The 21,153-nt window shown below is 36.8% G+C and overlaps 2 protein-coding genes across 3 annotated transcripts in view; one reads left to right on the top strand and one right to left on the bottom strand.

Moving 5' to 3' along the window:
• Hmgcll1 (3-hydroxymethyl-3-methylglutaryl-CoA lyase like 1) overlaps nt 1-21,153 on the bottom strand; it is a 205,687-nt gene that overhangs the window by 29,182 nt on the left and 155,352 nt on the right. The window lies entirely within an intron of this gene.
• The window catches only part of Gfral (GDNF family receptor alpha like), a 52,767-nt gene that overhangs the window by 24,672 nt on the left and 6,942 nt on the right, over nt 1-21,153 (top strand). Inside the window, exons 7-8 of the mRNA XM_052714773.1 lie at nt 18,964-19,056; nt 19,504-19,576. Coding sequence (XP_052570733.1) covers nt 18,964-19,056; nt 19,504-19,576 — 166 coding nt within the window. The remainder of the gene's footprint in view (nt 1-18,963; nt 19,057-19,503; nt 19,577-21,153) is intronic.

The raw sequence follows: 21,153 nt of genomic DNA, 5'->3' as shown, positions 1-21,153 counted from the left end.
TCGGGAGGCAGAGCCAGGCGGATCTCTGTGAGTTCGAGGCCAGCCTGGACTACCAAGTGAGTTCCAGGAAAGGCGCAAAGCTACACAGAGAAACCCTGTCTCGAAAAACCAAAAAAAAAAAAAAGAATTGAAGATTGTTGAAATTCAGATGTCACTGAGCTATTTAGTGTTCTCCTGCTAAGTGGCTAAATTCTCTTCTGAGTCCACCCTGCTAATGAAGAATGCAAAAATTTTCCCTGGCTATTTTGGTGGGTCAGTCCTAAGTGCTTTGTACATCACTTTCACTTTGACTCATCTGCAAGGGAAGCTGGGAAACACAGTTCACTTCTGTGCCTGGTAGGGAGGAAAATGAATTCCGTGTGTATCTAACCAATCTCTGCCACTGTATCTCCAACAAAATATATACAGCCATGTCACCCTAATACTGAGCCAATTAATTTATCGTTAATGCTGGGAAGTGCAAATTCATGTTTGAATATGTCTGTCACATATGGCAGAATACAAAGCATAGAGCAATGGATTATGGGTAGTAGTCTATTTGAAACCACTTTTGAAGAACAGAAGGAGTCAACATTTCGTGCAAATATATTATATGTAGTTTCTTCTAATTCATTGAACTAAAATTTGCTTCTTTTGGATCTCTCTACAATGCTTTGTAAATATATTCTGAGACTCTGTCATCTTTGCCACTATATAGCAACATCCTTCATTGCATGGGTATAGCGATGTTGTAAAGAGATCCTGCAGACTTGCATTGTATAACCCATTAATGTCACCATGTTATGGAGGACACTTTTCATAGGGAATAGAGTTTCCCAGAGAAATTTGCCCCATTTTCACCACTAGTATATATTCTTCCACATGCCACTCCCCCTCACTTCTCTGTTTACAAATTTCCATATTTGTTCTTTCATCTCACTAACAATGAGTCTCACTTCTAGTCACTTCTCTTTCCAGACAAAGCAAAATTAATAACCATGCATGTACTGCCTACAGGGAGGACTTTTCTTTCACACTGCTCCCTAGGACTATCTCTGTTTTTGCAGTGTGTAGCAGATGTCCATGAAGAGTGAGCATTGACACTCTGTTACACTCACTTTTCCTAGAATTGGGTGCCTAACTGATCTAATAATATCCAACAGGAGATGTATTTCAAGTGGCAAATAGCCTTTGTGTGTTGCTTTTGTTTTTCATACTTTACAAAGACTATATACACATTTTCAAGATTTTCTATTAAGTGCCCACAGAAGTTCCCTTAATTTTATTTGGAATAATTATTCTTTTATAATGAAGACCCTGATAGCCACAAACAGAGCTCCAAGCCAAAGAGAATTAATTAACATTGAATTTTTGGTTCTCAAACTTGAAACATGCTCAGAAATATCTACAGAATTTCTTACGTACAACCAATCTCACCCGGATGACTCTGACTGTCACCAACTTGGGGAGCCACAGCTCTCACCCACACGTGGAAAAACTCCGTCCACGACTCTCACCCACATGTGGAAAAACTCTGTCCACGGCTCTCACCCACACGTGGAAAAACTCCGTCTCCAGTGTCAGGCCTAGAGCCTCTTTCACATGCACACACATCTCCGGGAATAAGAAAGGTCTGTATGGGAAAAGGCAAGGCTACTAAGAGCAAATCCATGCAGCTCCTCAGGTGGCACGTTTTGCCCAATCCTCCCAGACAACTCTGGATACCCAATGGTCACTCTAAACAACAACAACAACAACAAAAAAAAAGCAAGAGTGAATCAATACATCCATAGAAGAGGGAACAAAGCAGTATATATTCTATCTAGGCAGCAGCCCCGTCCTTGAATGCAATCAAGTTTCTTTTCCTTGTTAGAATTCTTCTAATAATAATGCTTTCCAATTAAAAGCCTCAATCTTTTATGTTTCATCTTAAGCCAGAATTTTTTCAACTAAAATTTTTAAGCAAAAGAACCAGAAGCTAACAAGTGCAGGCTGCAGCCGCTCTCTGGAATACAAACACTGGCTGTCTTTGTTTCCTGACACCATTCTTACACGCCAATCTACTTTTCTAAGTTCTAAGTAGTAGGTGTCTATTTCAAGTTCATACTTGGGGTCATGTGAGCACTGCAAATAAGCCACCATGCTAATGCAGTTATGTTCTTAAATGTGTACTTCACCTAAGCTATGTCTTGACTGTATCTACCTGAAAAAATAGAGATGGAAGATTGTTTTCAATAGGTTTCTACATCCAGCTGACTTTCATGAAATATTGGATGTTTATGTATTAAGTGGATACATAGTCTTAAGAAGAGGACCATTCTGGCCATTCCATGCTCTAGCATTTAGTTTCACTTTATAACCCCATTTCTTCATCACTGTTGACATCGAGATACTAGTAAAACTTTTATTGATCATGCTTGTCTGCATTCAATAGATAGATGATTTATTCTTGCCTGACAGCATTTGTCTGACTCTTTCTTAGTGAAGGTCTGGATCCAGAATCCCACTCCGTCAGTGCATCCGTAGACAGTCGTTTAAACCAACCCATGTACGTGGGATAGTGTGTAGCATAACATTGCACATTTTTCTGTACTCATAAAAATTTGCTCATTTTACAAACAATAAAGACTGTGAAGATGAGTTAATACAAGCTCAAGCTTATCTTTTAAAATGTGTGTCTTAATTTTTAGTGTCATGAAATCACTGTCTGATTAAGAAGGACTATACACTAGAAATAAAATAATGAGCAAAGTGAACTGTGAAAGACATTCCCATTCAATTCTCTCTGTCTTTCTCTGTCTTCCCTCTCTCTCACACACATACACATACATACATACACACACACACACACACACACACACACACACACACACACACACACATACACACACATACACACACACACACACACACACACACACACACACACACACACACACGACCATTTCTTATAGCCAAATCATAAGGCAGTGTTCCAAGAACTTTATGTTAAGTTCTGTCTTTAAATAAACCACTTGAACAAGCCAAAACCACTGACTTTTTCTTGGTGTCTACACAAAACTCTAATTCAAGTTTAGTTTCCTTCAAATTCAGTCCAGGTGCTAAAATAGTCTTCTGGTTTTCAAGGAACATTCAACAGACTTTCTCTAGTCTATATTCATATTTATTATGCAGTTGCTAAGCATTAAATATGTTGTATTTTCTGGATTAAAGTGGCTCCATGGTGAATTTGTAGGTCATCAAATTCATAGACACTCACTTATAAATTTATGTTTTTCCCTTTAGAACTCTGTGATTATTCCTCTAGGATCTTGTTTTCATTATTTGAAAAGGCTTTTGTGTTTTTTAGAGATCAAGCATGTGTATTTTAAGTTAGCAATAAAAAGAATAATAAAAACAAACAAACCGTTTCTTTAAAATGAATTCAGTTACAAATCAATGTAGAAATGTATAGCCATGGTAAATTCTGTAAGTTTTGCCTTTAATGTATTTTAATTTATAGACTTAGAATTCCAAATGCTTCTTTGGGTTTGGACCTCAAGAGAAAACCAGTGTTTTTAACTTTTATTTGCTTTCAAACCTAAAATATAAAGAGACCCTCCTTCTACTTTCTTTCTTTCCAGGCCAACTCCTAAATGTGGATTAAAAACCATGATCAACACAAACAACCCTAATGGTTGAATGTCATGTTTAGAAATTAATAAAGCTTAGTACAGAGTGTGGCTTTGGAGAGGCAACACACACCAACAAGTCTCTACTGGGCATGATCTTCATCATCTCTAAACGAGAACGCTGTCACAAAAATTACAGAGTTAGTTCACGGGAAAGATCTGGAACTCAGTGAACAGTGACTCAGTGTAAACTTGAGGAATATGGAAAATCACGGAAATCCATAGGCTTGGCACTGTCACAGTGATGTTGTAGACACATAATGATTTCGACAAAACCTAAGAAGTGGCTTCTTAAATACAGGGTTACAGTTGAGCAATTGTACGGCACGTATTCAACTAGGACTCAACAGAAGTGCGTTTATTGTGTACAAAATTATATTTTAAAATGTTGGTTCTTTCTAAGACAAGGCACACTGAATCTTCTTGGGAAAAGCCCAGACTGGCCTCATACACTAAGAAATTCTTCTGCCTCAGTCTCCCTAGTGTTTGCCACCAGGGTCAGTTTTATATTTTCTTAAACTATTTAAAAAGTGTAACTTTTTTTAACTTTCCAACCAAAATTTTATACATGAATACAAAGTTTTTTCACCATGTCAACCCTTCCCTTCCCACCCCAACTCCTCCTGCATCGATGTTCATGAGATTCATAGCTTCATAGGAATATTGATAACTTTTCTTCCCTGGTGGCTAGCGTATTTCTTACATATGATGAACAGAGAGCATCAGTGAACATAGACAAACAAGTATTTCTGTAGTAGGCTGCAGAGTCCTTTGGGTATATGCCCAGGCATGGTATAAACTAGGTCTCATGGAAGATCTATTTTCAGCTTTCTGAAGACTCTCTATGCTGATTTACATATGAAAACCACCAGTTTGCATCCCCAACATCAGCAACTAAGCATTCTTCTTTCTCTGAGTCTTCCACAGCATTTGTAGAATTTGATATCATTTGTCTGCTTAATCTCAGCCGTTTTGATGCAGGCAAGATTAAATCTCAATATAGCTGTAATTTGCATTTCACTGACTGCTGAAAACATTGGACAGTTCTTTTTAGGTCATTACGTTAGGAGATTGTTATTATGTGTTCTTAAGTCTGGGTCTCTGTTCTGTTCCATTGACCTACATGTTTGTTTGGTTTATTTGCCAGTGTGATGTTGTTTTTATTACCATCGTTCTGTAATATAACTTGAGATGCAGTATGATTGGCCTGACAGCATTATTCACAATATTACTTGTACCAGTCTATGGTCATTGAGAAATCTTTCGATCTTCTAGTGTCTTCCCAAATTTTTTCTTCAGAGATTCAGTTTTTCATTGTAGAAGTCTTTCTCTTGCTTAGTTACACATTTTAGAGTTCTAGAGGCTGATGTAAATGGCAGTAACTCCATGGTTTCCTTCTCAGCATGCTTGTTATTTCTGTATAGAAAACTGACTTCTTTCTGTAAGTAAATTTGATATCCTGGGACTTTGCTGAAAGTGTTGATCATTTATACTTTGGTGGAATCATTGGGCTCTATTATGGATCCTATCTGTGCTGGTGAGCTTTTGTCAATTTAATACCAACAAAGATATATCTAGGAAGAGGGAATCTTAACTGAGAAAATGCCTTCATAATTTTGGCCTGTAGTTTAAGTCTGTGGAACATGGTCTTGATTAATGATCGAGGTGGGAGGGCCCCGTTCACTGTGGGAGGTACCCTTCCTGGACAGATGGTCCTCTATGTTATAAAAAAGCAGACTGAGTAAGCCATAGGAAGCAAGCTAGTAAGTGAGCAGCATTCCTTCATGATTTCTGCCTCAGTTCTTGCCTTGAGTTCCTTCCATGATTGACTGTGATGTGGAAGGTCATGGAGAAAACCTAAGACACTATCATATCATCTGTAAATAAATATCATTGACTTCTTTTCCTCTTTGTACCCTTTAATTTTCTTATTGTCTTATAGCTCTAGCTGGGGTTTCAAATGCTGTATTGAAAAGAAGTGGGAATAGTGGGCAGACCTGTCTCATTTCTTATTTTAGTGGAATTTTTTCCAGTTTTTCACCATTTAGGGTCATATTGGCTGTTTTTCTTTTTTTTTTTTTTCTTTTCTTTTTTTTTTTTTTGGTTTTTCGAGACAGGGTTTCTCTGTGTAGCTTTGCGCCTTTCCTGGAACTCGCTTTGGAGACCAGGCTGGCCTCGAACTCACAGAGATCCGCCTGGCTCTGCCTCCCGAGTGCTGGGATTAAAGGCGTGCGCCACCACCACCCGGCGGCTGTTTTTCTTTTATATATAGTCTTTACTATACATTTATTGTTGTGCTGAAGTTAAACCATTCCTGCATCTCAGAATAAAGTCAACGTGATTGGGGAAGGTGACTGTGCTGGTTAGTTTTGTCAACTTGACACAAACTGGAGCCATTTGGGAAGAGGGGACCTTAATTGAGAAGATGCCTCCATTAGACTGGCCTATAAGTAAGTCTGTGGGGCATTGTCTTAATTAATGATTGATGCAAGAGGGCCCAGCCCACTGTAGGCAGTTACCATAGGCAGATGGTCTTGGCTTGTATGAAAACCAAGCTGAGTGATCCATTGGAAATAAGCCAGTAAGTAGACTTCTCCAATGACGGCTGCTTCAGCTCCTGTCTCTAGGTTCTTGCATTAAGTTCCTGCTCTGACTTCCCCTCATAATAAACTGTAAGCCATAAAGTGAAATAAAGCTTTTCCTCCCCTGGTTTCTTCTGGTCATGGTGTTTATTGCAGCAATATGAAAGCAAACCAAAACAATGACTTTTTTGTTATGTTCTTCTATTCAGTTTTTGTAGAAGGCTTTCTCTTTTTGGACCAACCAGCTCACCAGTCATGACACAGACCTATTATTAGTTATGAATGTTCGGCCTTATCTTATCCTTGTCCACTAGCTCTTATAACTTAACCTGTTTCTCTTGATCTATGTTTTTTGCCTTGGGCCTTTTTACCTTTCTTACTTTCTGTATATTTTACTTTCACTGCTTCTCATGTCTGGCTGCCTGGCTTCTTTCCCCAGGCATGTCCCTCTCTTTCTCCCTCATTCTCTCCTCCTTCTTCATCTCTCAAGCCTAGATTTCTCCCCCTACTTATTCTCTCTGCCCACCAGCCCCACTAATCCTTCTCCTGCATAGCTATTGGCCATTCAGTTTTTTATTAGACCAATCAGTGCCTTAGGCAGGCAAGGTGAAGCAAATGCAACAAATTTTACATAATAAAACAAATGCAGCATAAACAAATGTAACACATCTTTACATCAAAGACAGCATAAACAAATATAAGACACCTTTACACAATTAAAGTAATATTCAGCAGCATAAACAAATGTAACACATCTTTACATCATTAACAAAGACAGCATAAACAAATATAAGACACCTTTACACAATTAAAGTAATATTCAGTGGCATAAACAAATGTAACACATCTTTACATAGTTAAAATAATATTCCACAACACAATTTGTGTAGCTTGAGTTTTCCTGCCTGGCCCACAGTCAGGACAAATCTCTTTCACCTGCCAGTCCCACAGACGCTCAGACCTGACCAAGTAAACACAGAGACTTATATTGGTTACAAACTGTATGGCCGTGGCAGGCTTCTTGCTAACTGTTCTTACAGCTTAAATTAATCCATTTCCATTAATCTATACCTTGCCATGTGGCTCATGGCTTACCGGCATCTTCACATGCTGTTTGTCATCGTGGTGGCTGGCAGTGTCTCCCTGCCTCAGCCTTCCACTTCCCAGCTTTATTCTCCTCCTTGTCCCGCCTGTACTTCCTGCTTGGCCACTGGCCAATCAGTGATTTATTTATTGGCCAATCAGCAACACAATTGACATACAGACCATCCCAGAGCAAATTTGCACATTTTTTTAAAAAGATGTTGCATATATATTCATCAGAGATACTGGTTTATTCTATTTCTTTGTTGTATTTTCACCTGGCTTTGAATTAGAGTAAGAGCAGCTGTATAGAAGAAGTTTAGAAGTGATCCTTCCACTTCTAATTTTTGAATAATTTGGGAATTATTGGCAGAATTGTGCTATGAAGCCATCTGGACCTGGACTTTTTCTATAGTCTGAAGGCTTTTTATGACTGTTTCTATCTCCATATTTATTGTGGTTTGTTTAAGTTGTTGATCTCTTCTTGGCTTAATTTTGATAGTTTAGATGTGTTCAGAAATCTATCGCTTTCTTTTAGGATTTTCAACTTAATTAAGGATATGTTTTCAAATCCTAAGTATTCTATTCTCTCATGGTTTTATTTGGTGCCTGTTATAGTGTTCCCCTACCAATCTATAATTTATTAATTTGGATCATTTCTTTCTTTGTTTTGGTCAATTTGGCTAAGAGACTATCAACCTTTTATCTTTCCATAGAACTAGCTCTGAATTTCATTGATTCTTTGAATTGTTTTTGTTTGTTGCTTTCGTTTCTACTTCATTGTTGTTGGGTTTTTTGTTGTTGTTGTTTTTGGTTTTTGGTTTTGTTTTTTTGCCCTGGTTTTATATCTTCCTATCTACTGGTTTGGGGTTTGGTTTATTATTGATTTTTTAAGCTCCTGGGGTGCATCTCTAAGGTATTTATTTACGCTCCATTTGATTATTTAATGTAGGTGCTTGGTGCGATAAAGTTCCCTCGTTGGACTGTTTTCAGTGTGTTCCACAGATTCTGGCATCTTGTGTTTTTATTTTCATTTATTTCCAGGAATTTAAAATGTTTTCCTTTTTATTTCTTCATTCATCTTTCTTTAGGGTGTTATTTAATCACCATGAGTTTGTGTAATTTCTAAATAACTTTTGCTATTGATTTTGAGCTAATTAAATCATGGTCAGGGAAGATACTTGGAGTTACTTCAATTTTTTATTTTCTGATTTGTTTTATATTAGAGTATGAGATCTATTTTATAGGATTTCTATGAACTCCTGAGAATGTACATTGTGTGATATTTAGGTAAAATGTTCTTTAGATGTCTGTCAATTTCATTTGATCTATGATATCATTTAACTCCAAGTTCACGTGTTTAGGATTGTAATGTCTTCTTGGTTGATCATTCCTGTAATCAGAATGAAGTGTCTTTCAGCACTGGCTAAATACAGAATCTTAATCAAGAAAATACCTTCATAGAATTCGCCTGCAAGATTTAAGGCATATTATGGATATTGATAATTGATGTGGCTGAATCAAGATCACTGTGGTTGGTGCCACCCCTCAGCAGGCAGTTCTGGGAGGTATAATAAGGAAGTCTGAGTAAGCCATGAGTAAGCCAAGTACTCCTTGCTCAGTACTCCTCTACGGCATCTGCATTAGTTCCTGCCTTCAGTTCCTGCCCTGGTGCTCTCTGATGATGGACTATGATATAGAAGTGTTAGGGAAATAGATTATGCATAATATATGCTTCCCATTGTAAAACTGGCTTGAATGAGAATTGCTAGCTAATGTTAGATATTTGCACACCCAAAATACAACATAAGAGATTTGACTATTCCATAATTGCCATGGTGACTCTTGCAGCTTGATGAGATACTATTGTCCTGGCAGCTATCATCTGCATTGGAGCTCCACAACAGACAAAAGGCAAGAGCATTTCCTTCCAAAGGAAGGATCAAAATTTTTAAAAATTACATCATTTCTTTCTTTACCTGTGTAAAAGTACTCATTCTTTTAGGTAACTGAATTGAAATTTGGAGTAAAACAAGTCTTCTCTAGTTCAGATTATCTTTTATTGCTTTGTTTTTAAAACTATTAAAATCTTTGTAAATATTTTGCCCTATCTCATAATAGAACATGCTTGTTTGCTTCTATTGTATGCTTAAATCTACATTGCATATGTTTTTATAAGAAACACAGTAAGCCTGGCAGTGGTGGTGCACACCTTTAATCCCAGCACTCAAGAGGCAGAGGCAGGTGGATCTCTGTGATTTCGAGTTCAGTCTGGCCTACAGAGCTAGTACTAGGACAGTCAAGGCTACACAAAGAAACTCTGTCTCTGGAGAACAAAAAAGAAAGAAAGAAACACAGTAATTTCCATCTAAACTTACATAGAATATGGGGTAAAGTTTTGCCATCAGCAAACCCAGTAAGTTTGACATTATATGTCACTATTGCCAGATTTTGCTGTATATATTTGTGGATTTAAGTCAATGTGAGCATGCTTCTTGGTTTTTACTTTTTAAAGTACATGCATAGAAGGCATGATTTCAGCAACTTGAATACAGGTTACATAGAGAATTTTGACTATGAGAGACAACATATTCGCATGTTTTTTCTTTTTGTTGGCAAATATTCCAAACAGATACTCTACGGAATTATCTGGCACATTTTATTTGAGGTCCTTTCAAAATTCAAAGTTCTCTCCAGAGAAGATAGATGGAAGGGATAGCCCAAAGACACGTCGATTCCAGTTTGGGAAAATGCTGGCTTTATTTTTGCCACTAAGTTTTCTTGCACACAAACGTTACCAATCAAATCCAGCTGGTTCACATTTTGTCTGCAGACCTGAAACCCAGTGAATTTGGCTTGGCTTCTTATTTTGCAGAAAATGTTTCACACGGCTCAAATCTGGAAATCCTGAAATATACAAACCCTCAACATGAACAACAGGAGAACAGCTGTCTCCGACCTTCGCTTTTTCCCAGCTCTGCTCTTAAAGGCTTAGGTGTTTTTAGGGAAGAAGGAAAAGTCTGCCACCGAGCATGAAATGATGCATGAATCATCCATGACTACCTTGGCTATGTGGTTATGCCAAAAAAAGAAAGATTAAAGAGTTGCCACTGATGAGTGAGACAGCTCACATTTTGGCATCACTATAGAAGACAGAAACATTTAACATCATGGAGGGAAATAAAAAAAAAAAAAAACAATATTGTTACAATTTGAACAATAGCAGTCTTTATTATGTGAAGGCATTGTGTTATCTTTTCCATTTTCCAGCCTGTGCTTTCATTGGCTTCATCCAGTCCCCTTATTGCCTATAATTGGGGATGAAGTTCATGCCAAGCCTGCATAAAATAAGCAATCTTTCCTCTATACTTTCTGTGCATCAGAGCTGTGTATGTGAAGTCATAAAAGCCATTTATTATGACTGTGTGTATTCCTGGCTTAAAAGCCAAGTATTCGTGTGACAGCAACATAATAGCATCAGACTCTTCCCATAAAACACCGTATGTGGGCATTTAATAGTTACTGCTCTGGCACCTACACTCTGGGATATTATTTAAAACAGGGAACATCTATAGAAAAGGATGTTTGGTACTTAGACAAATTAAGCCTCTTTGATAAGGCCAGTAAGCAACAAGTAAAGCTTTTCTAGGAGTTCACTGGTAATGTCAAATAGTTTATCTTCCATTGGTATCAGGTTTTCCAGATTTTCTGTTGGAGTTCTTTTCATGAGCCCATCAAAATCCCTACAACATTAAGAGCATTGTAAGAATATTCAAAAATCACTTCACTGCCTTGTAAACTGTACAAGCACTCAAATAGCTCTTATTCTCCTCACTCGTTGCCATCAACCAATCAGCTTTCAAACTAGATAAAAATAGCATGGAATGGTATAAACTTGCCTCATGACCTATGCGAGTTCTTAGTGATGTCTAAGCAGTGTGCTTCTATGCTACAGTTTCTCTTCCGCTCTTTCCTTTCCACTGCCTCTCTGTAGGGGCCAGGTGTTCTTTGCTTGGTTGATTGTCTTTGTTTTCGGTTACCACCAAGGCTGCCTAAGCTTTCCCCCACTACCAAAATTCTTTGAGTTTGTAAAAGTTGGGTTTATATTCTGTTGTTGCATCAGCACTTGGGTTTGGTGGAGATAAACTCCCCAGAAGCACGTGTTGGGGGACTTTCAGAACAACACAGTCACATAAGACCCTAGAGTTCACTAGTTTCTGGTGGTGTCTACTTTGGTTGGGAGACAAGATACTCTGACAAGGGGAAGACCACCTAAACCAGTTGACAGGGCTTGCCTTCAAGGAGCAGTTGGCCATCCTGACCCACTGTGACGTGTTACGGGGTTCTGCAAGTGAAGATTTTGCTGGTGGTGTCATAAGTATCCAGGTTGCCATGATTCTGTCCCCTCATCTTCAGTTACTGCTCTCCTAGTCCAACAGACAGTCTCAGGCTTACAAGAGTATTTTGTTTATGCTACATGTGGTAGTTATTACCTTGAAAAAGTACATGAAGCATATGTCTACAGCCTTAATAGCTGCTTCCAACACTTCTCTGTGCCTGCTTTGATCCAGTCAGTTTCTCTCACTGTCCCATTCCAGCACTCCTCTCCTACAATGGACATATTGTTGCTTTTAATTGTTTGTATTCTTTAAATGCTGCCAGGTACCTAGCTCAAAAGAACTTTCAACAGGGTGCCTTCTACTGATTCCGTGCTGGCTTAGCTCTTACTGTCCCTGTGTCTGGTTACGTTTCTGTACCAATTACGTTTTTTGACTCCTATATCTACTAAACATAAACCCAGACTTTTTCCCTCCCTGGCCCTCCCCTATCCCCTCTCTCTTATTAAGAATTCCAATTTCACTAGCTTACCATAAGGAGAGGTTTATATGACTTATGACAATTTCTCTTTTGTTAATATTTTATTTGGGGGTACATTCAGATTTGAATGTTACATGTATATCATTGCCCCTCTCCCTCCCTCCCTCCAATCTTCCCATGTCCCCCTACTCTTCAGATTCATTGCTTCTTACTCTTTAATTGTTATTATCATTATTGTTATTTATTTATACATATATATTTATAAATACAACTTATTGATTTTATTTAGTACCCCTCACATTATATATGTTTAGGACTGACCACTTTGGGCTGGATCACCCTGAAGCAGATTGATTCTTCAGCTCTCAGTCGTCATTAATGTCTGTAGTTCTTCATGCCGGGATGGGACCTTGTAGGAGTTCTCTCATCCACCTTGGCATAATTGCTTTATTTCACTGTATGTTTTCACCCTTCTCTATTTCGACTGTCCTGGAGTATCAGGAGAGATTTCCAGAATCGTAACTACATAGTATTTTATGTCCAATTCATTTTTGAACCATTAAATCAAATCCTGGAATGATAGGATGTATGAATCTTCATATTTAAATATTCCATAATGAATGCTAAAGTGTAACTACTATCAAAACATACTTGTCTAAAGAAGAAAAAAACATGGCTTCTACTTTATGCTACATGCTCTACCTAGCTTAATTTTCATTATTAGCTAAAAAGTATTACCTTAATTTAGTAGAATGATAAACCAGATACAGATTTAAAAGCAAAATAAATATTAGTCCAATCCAAACATTTAACAAATTAGCAGGAGATCCTAAGGCCAATGCAAGACACCAATAGCTGGCCTCTCCTCATGTTACCCATGTCTCATGAACCCTGTTGTCTACAGTGCTTGAACTTATTTTTATTTCTAATCATCAATATATATTTGTAGGCTTATGTAAAGCAACAGAATAGTTAGAAAACACATATTTACAAAGAAGCTAATATCTTGTGAGACAACCTAAAGCATTTGTGAACAACCACAATGTGGTTCTAAATGATTGGGTTTTTTTTTCTCTAAAATTTTAATACTTATATTTGTATAAAATGCCCTTTATGAGCATAATTAAACATGTTCTAGGGAGGAACCTGTGGGAAAGTCTCTAAAAACTGACAGTCCACACTTCTGATTCTCTAAAGTCGATGCACTCATTTTCTCCCACTGAAAAGTTACTAATACGAGTGTACTAAAGTTTTTCCAGTTCCGTATTGTAGCTGCCGACAGATAAAGGACAATCCCTGTGAGTGTGCATGAGACATGGAAGTGACTTCAGTTGGAGACTTTAAATGCTCAAAGCCCAGTATTTTAAAATAAAGTGATTTACCTAAAGGGATCACAGGCCTCTCAGGACAACCTATGCTTTGTGATATAGGCTGATATTCGTTTTCAGGATCTCAACTACTCACTCTTTAAGGGCCAGCTATATGGTTCAGCACGTGAAAGCACTTGCTGCATAGGCCTGAAGACCGGAGTTTGATCCCCATAACCCACATAAAGTTGGAAGGAGAATACTGTCTCCACAGTGTTGTGCTCTTATCTCTACATATGTGCTGTGACATATGTTCACACAAACACACATTAAAGAATTAAAGTGGTTTCCTAAACAGAGAATGTCAAGTCCATAATGGATATCTTGGATTGCACAAATTTTTTCTCTCACTTACCCCATATATTTTTTGCTATTTACACCTCATAAGCAATATCACACTCTTACTGAAATGCTGCATATTTGTATCTTTTTTTAATCAATGCACAGGTTTTATTTGCTGTACTCAGAAAGCTAAACTTCTGTATGTTGTATGGTTAGAAAAAATAAGGCATTATATTTAATTTTTTTTTTTTTTTTGGTTTTTCAAGACAGGGTTTCTCTGTGTAGCTTTGCACCTTTCCTGGAACTCACTCTGTAGCCCAGCCTGGCCTTGAACTCACAGAGATCCACCTGCCTCTGCCTCCCGAGTGCTGGGAATAAAGGCGTGCACCACCACCACCCAGCTGGCATTGTATTTTATAATATACCACTTACTGTCTCATCTCTATGATGAAATGTAAAACTTCAAAGCCCTGAAAAGATCCTCTACACAATATAATTTAACGTATAATTAACATGCTTCGAACAGAATCCCCTTAAATATGACACCATTGGCAGCTACAATAGTCTAGTTTTAATTGTGCTTCTATATGCTTTTGTGTGTATGCATGGTTATGTGTGAATGAAACTAATGTACATGTGAAAATCAATCAACCTCAGGAGTCATTCCTCAGAAGTCACCTACCTTGGGTTTTTCTTTTTTTAAATATTTCCTTTTTAAGATTTTTCTCACATAATTATTTTGAGACAAGTCTGCTACGGGGGTCTGAGATTCACAAATTCACCAAGGATGGATATCATCCATCCACAGGCATTTCCCTGCTGCTGCCTCCCCAGCACTGGGAACGCAAAAGGTTACCACCACATACGGCTTTTGATATGAGTGTTAGGGAATGAACTCAGGTCCTCCTGATTTCACAGGAAACACTTTACTGACTGAGCTGTGACACCGGCTTTTAAGTTAATCATGGCTTCTGTGCTATGGATTGTCACACTTGGTCATTCTTCTTCTAATTGATTCCCTAAATTCAAAGTAATAACAAATTCTAATTTCCTACACAAATCTAGAAGATAGTTTGGACGCCAAAAGATCAGTCAAAATACTGTCTAAAACTCTTTTCTGTATCCTATAGTTTGGTAGAAAGCAGGAGTAGCAACGTGGAGTTAGGTGGTTGATCTGCTTGGCTCCAGAGACAGAGAATAGAATTATGTACAACAGTGTCTAAAAGCAAGAAAAAAAATCATGGGGCAGGTATCTATGTACATGTGTGTTTAGTAAACTAAAGGATTTGAAGTTAGTGTTTATATTTGTGGACAAAGAACATTTAATATTGTGTCTTCCTGCTTTCTATTGACTGGTTAAAAAATAAGAATCCTCAAAGACTATTCTGTTCTCATCCCAATACACAAATGTTAGTCTACCAGTTACATATACCCATGCTTTCCAAGGTTTTGCTCTTGGATTCCATGATATACCACCTTGAGAAATTTGATTTTAATTTATCTGTTTCAGTTCATTACATGTACACAGACACACACACACACACACACACACACACACACACACACACACACACACACAGAAACACTTTTGTCTTAGAACTGCATATGATTTTTTGTCTAAGAAAAGATTTTTTTCAATCACTTTCTTCTGATGCCCTATATTTTCCTAATGTGTAAAGGTAGACAGACCTAGTGTTGCATAGAAAACAGTTTAAAAATGCTCTCTCCTAAAAATCTTTTAAAATACTGTGCCTTTTGAAGTCAGATTTCTAAAATAGATAACAATGGATCCTTTTCAATAAAATGGCTTGGGAAGATCTTTCCAAGAAGCTGCTCTTTGAGTGGGCACTTGAAAGAGAAGTCTGCTCCAGAAACAGGCAAGAGCAAATGCCAAATGATCCAGCAATAAAATGTCATCTGATTGATAAACAAAGAAGGAAGAAAAGAAAGGAGGGGAGGAAAGGAATGGACAGAAGGGAGAGAGAGAGTAGAATAGGCAAGGATGAGTTGTTCTGAAATATCCATAGACTGTGCAGGAGACCCTAAACATTTCGGAGTTCCTGGGTTTAAGTATATATACATTCAAAAGAATGGTACACTATTTGATTTGGTTTTGAAATAGGTCATTCTGTTTCTGTTGATTAGAGGCAAGAAAGATCAGAAATAGGAAGATAAATTGACCATGTTGGGAATATTTATCAGTGTGATTCATTTAAATTTTATTTAGTAGATAAAAATTAAGAGTAGAATTCAGATATGTATTTGGTAAGATCAGCAGGAGTAATTGGCTAATGTGTCACATGATTGAGAGAAAACAGAAGAGAAAGGATTCTTTCCAAATTTTCTGAATGATATTGGATAGTTACATCATTTACTGAGACAAAAAAAAGATGAAATTAATTAGTTTAAAATAAGAAAATCTAAATTTAATGTGGTGTTAATGGTAGCTTATGATATGCAAGCAAATATAAAAGAAGATAACTGGGCAAGTCTGCAATTCACTTAAAATCATCTTTTTAGTACTGAATTTTACAACACTCTGGCATTTAAACATGAGAGATAGTACAAAGAGCCAATAGTGAAAAATAAAGGGAAAATTGCAGGCCGACTTTAAGTAGTCTTGAAAAAAATTAGCTTCAGTGTAACCGCTCGTGTGAAACCCTTGATCCTTGAATGGAGTTTTCTGAAGACAGCTCCAACATGTATTACTGAGAAGAGGATGAGACAGGGGCATGAGATTTCCTGAGACCCAGTCACCTAGTGATGACATCAGACCATAGACCTGTTGCACACAGTACTGAAGAGGTACATGGGGTCAAGGACACACCTCCAGTGTCTGTGAGAATGCTGAAAAACAAAAACAAAAAAAAAAAACAAAAAAAACAGAAATTTCCATATTTCTGAAGATAATATTATTTAAATTTGTTCTTAGTATAATGTTAAAGTAAATCTAGATTTACCACCAAATGTACAGAAATTTTATAATGTATTTAAAAAACATTTCCTTTCTCTAAAATGTAGATTATAATAAAGACAACAGATGATATGGGACTGAGGTAACTATCAACTCTCCCAACTTCAGTTTTATGGTAATAAAACCCCACCTTTCATAAAAGTTAAGAAAAACTATCCACTGGGCTTCAGTAGCCAAGAAACCGTTGGTAACTCTAGCCTTTCTTGCTGATACTCAGTGTCCTGCCAGGGAGCAATATTTAAGTAGCATAGTGACTAGTAGATACATTTTCCTGGAATCCTATTTAAAACTTAGGTCACTAACCTTTTAGATTTTGATCACGAGTACCATGGGAGTGAAATTTACTGAATAAAATAATTTCTTCTACTTTTTTCTAGCCATCTAGCAATTATCTTAGTTCTATATACAAAAGATTGCATAATTTGCCAGAATAATAGATTTTTCATGCTCAATGATAAGTTAAATTATGATAGCAAACCAAGACAAGCATCCCTAGGATAGAATTTCCAGAAAAAATCATATTATTTGAATAATTAATCAGCCAACGTGTATATATAATATATATATATAATATATATATTTGCAGAGTCCATGATAATGCCTAAAACTACCAAAATACTGTAAAATTAAAAAAGGATCATTTGTTCTTCATGTTATTATGTATTAGCTACAATTGCATTATCACTTATTTTACAGAAAGCCTGTATGTACAAGTTGATTAAAATGAATCCTTCTCTTCAAGAACCATTAGTATAAATGGCTCAGGGCAATAACACAAATAACAAAATGTGTTTCATAAACACAAAACTGGAAAATGCCCAAATTGTACACCTATTCATTTTTGACAGAGTATATTTTTCAATTACTAAGACCTGGAGATGAAAAATAGTATGAACTAAAAATGTTTTAAATGAATTAGAGGTTAGAGTTCCTGAAAATAAGTTTCTAATGCCAAATCATTTTTTACAATTTTTTTTTCTTATTTGGGTTTCTTTCTGATCCACCTAGAAATTTCTGTTCCTGAATTTCCCAATGTACTGATGATTAGTAATGTAGAACTTATATGCCTGGCAATAGGCTATATGGGGTGAAGATTGGCTGCATGCTTCGTAGTATATCTTCTAGTCTACCTTCTCTCTCGGAGCCTTACCCTTGGATGTCATTGGGTATACATTTCCCAGTTTTCATGAACTATAATGTTGTAAATATATATATATATATATACATATATATTCATAGTTATATTTCTAGGTCTGGGAATTCATGCAACAATCTGTAATAGAGGACAGCCAAGCTTTCCTATGTGGAGGCTTTCCTTCATCCCATTTCTTAAATGCTTCCAATCTGACCAGAGTCACCAAACAAATTTGCTTGCGTGCTATTTCATTTTGCATTCTTCTTTCTGTTGAATTCAGCTGATGCTATGTGTGATTAATCAGCTATAATAGATCCATTAATTAATCATCAAGATTTTATTTTCTTGAAGGGTAAAAGTCAGTGAAAATAATATACACAGCAGGAAAATACAGTTTTTGACCTGGCCACAAAGAAGCATGCCTTTTAGAGTAGTAAGGCAAGCAACATCTAAAAGGACTGAATTTCTCAGAAATGCCCAAGACAACTAAGTCTCCAGAGAAGCCAGCAGTAGCCCTTCCAGAAGGTAAAAGTCAGTCTCAACGATAGAAACGGAAGGTCTTCACTTTGGTGAGAGCACAGAGATATGATCGAAGAACTAAGGCAGAGGATTTCAGGTCTGAGCGGAGGGGCACCAGCGTGCTTAGAGACTTTCCTTTGTAGGAAGCCATTTATCAGCAGTTCTTTGGAAAATGTGATATATTTAAAACACATTGAAATAATCACTTGTGTGAAGGAGTCTTCTCCAGTATCCAAATGGGAAGCCTAAAACTACCCTCTCCCGTCTCTCCTCCATGGGCAAGGTTCAGTGAGCCATCCTAGAACATGGGGTCTTTTCTTCTAATCAAGGCTTGTAGGGAAAAGATTTCCTCAATGAAGTTGGCTGATTAAACATGGCAGAGACACACTATTAAAGTTTTAGCATTTCCACTTTCATATAAATCATTGGATTTATAAAAATGGTGTCATGGAACTGGATTGGTGTCATTTATGAATATGAAACAAATAATGATTTGATAAAGACAAAGTATAAGTCTTAAATATTCAATATAATTTTTATTATTTTCTTTCAGATTATCCAACTCCTAATGTCAAAGACATTTCCTCATATAAAAGAAAGCATTCAAAGGAAATTACTCTGACTGGGTTCAAGTCTCCCTTCAATGGTCAGTTAAAAATTCTCTATGAAAATAATGCTTATTGTCTCTAAAAATCCAATGAATAAAAAAAATTCTTTTTTTTGAGATCATAATATAATTACATCATTTCTCCCCTCCTTTTTCTTCCTCCAGACTCTCCCGTACACACCTCCTTGCTCTCTTTCAAATTCATGACCTCTTCATTCATTAATTATTGCTACATATGTATAAGTATATGCACATATATTACTAATATAACCATCTCAGTTTGTAGGTTACTTGTATGTGTGTTTTCAAGACTGGCCATGTGGTATTGGATAGCCAGTTAATGTGCTCTTTCTTGGGGAAGAGTATTTTTCCAGTTCTCAGCATTCCTTAACTGCCTGTAGTTCTTTAGGTGGATTGAAACTTGCTGGGCTCCCCGCTCCCATCCACATTAGCATACCCAATGAATTGCTCATCTTTCCTTCCCAGGAGAACTAGTCTATGCTGTCCTGTGCATGATTGTTACCTGTGGAATTCTTTTCTTGGTGATGCTCAAGCTGAGGTAAGTAAATGTAACTCAAAAGGGAGGGAATGGACAATACCAGGACCTGAGAATGAAGGTATTCAATATAGCTTTATGTGGGATTGGTCTATGGAAACATCATTTAGACTTCACATGTAAGGGAAATGACTACAGGGGGTTGATTTCATGAAGAATTTACAGGTACAGATGGATTATGGATTCCTTCCAATAAAAGTGTTTATCAGTTTTCCCCCTAGGTTTTCCTACAGCGAACTAAACTATGAAGTTTCCAGGTCACATTATTTAGAAAAATGACCAATTCACATAAGACACATATTGTATAATTTAGTTACATTTGTCTGAAGACCTATTCATCACTGTAGCTTCATATATATTGACAAGTTTTGTTCAAGTTTTAATACATATTTATTGAAAGACATAGTCAATGAGGCCTCATGTCATACCAATAAAAAGAGTGCCACCATCTGATATTATGTATTCTTTGCAAATATTTTTCCTTTGCTACTTTCATTGCCAGAATATGTCAATTTCTACATTTCTAAATCTCTGAATTTGAAAATATCTTAACTTACTTAGTGCTGACAACAGATAACTTGCTTACTTTTAATTTAAAAGAACAACTGGGAGAGGATGCAGTTGGAATGTATTATATGAGAGAATAAATAAAAAGAAAAAAGTATTATGCTCATTTTCTCATTCACTATACATGAATGCAAGTATATATTTAATTTGAATATCAATAATCTTTATGTGTTTCTCTTTGACATTTGATAACTACAAATGAAAGTTTGCTCAATCAACTGAACAGTAAATGTACACATATTGCTTTCTCAGAAGCAAGCTAAGAAACCTAATTACTGGACTTGACAACCAGGCAGGAATAATAAAAAAACAACATGAGAGCCGGGCGGTGGTGGCACACACCTTTAATCCCAGCACTCAGGAGGCAGAGGCAGGCAGATCTCTGTGAGTTCAAGGCCAGGCTGGGCTGCAGAGTGAGTTCCAGGAAAGGTGCAAAACTACACAGAGAAACCCTGTCTAAAAAAACCAAAAAAAAAAAAAACCAAACAAACAAACAAAAAAACAAAATGAGGAGGTAAACAGCCATAGCAAGGGGTCATGTACATGGCAAATGGAATGGATCCTTTGCCTAGTGACACTCAAATTCATTTATTTTTAAATGCAACAAAGATTTTTTAAAAATGTATCTACTTCTTGGTTTCAACTCTTCTAATCATTTAACATTTTCTAAACATTTAGTTTAACATCTACCAAAACAGACTGCTCCAAGACCTTAAACATTTTCTAAAAGATATTCTATTGGTTCCAATATATTTTTTTGAAATCCAAATAATTAAAAATCATTTTCTAAGGGAAGAAACGTGAAGCTAATTGACTTTCCTTTATATGGCTTTAAATATTTGGAAGCACCGCTCAGTCATTCTGCTTGCCTGGATATTTCACAACAATCACCCTGTTTTGAAGGAACACAGTTTGCTAGCCCAATAAAACACGTAGAGAGATGGTGCTTGATCATTACTTGTTATCGACACACGTCATACAAAGTTCACATTGGTTAAGTGGGCTCGTGAGGG

The sequence above is a fragment of the Peromyscus californicus genome, unplaced genomic scaffold (genome assembly GCF_007827085.1).
Source record: "Peromyscus californicus insignis strain IS unplaced genomic scaffold, ASM782708v3 Scaffold_11__1_contigs__length_118956290, whole genome shotgun sequence".
Lineage (NCBI taxonomy): Eukaryota > Metazoa > Chordata > Mammalia > Rodentia > Cricetidae > Peromyscus > Peromyscus californicus.
Note: the sequence above shows the minus strand (reverse complement) of the source record. Positions and strands in the feature narration are given on the sequence as shown.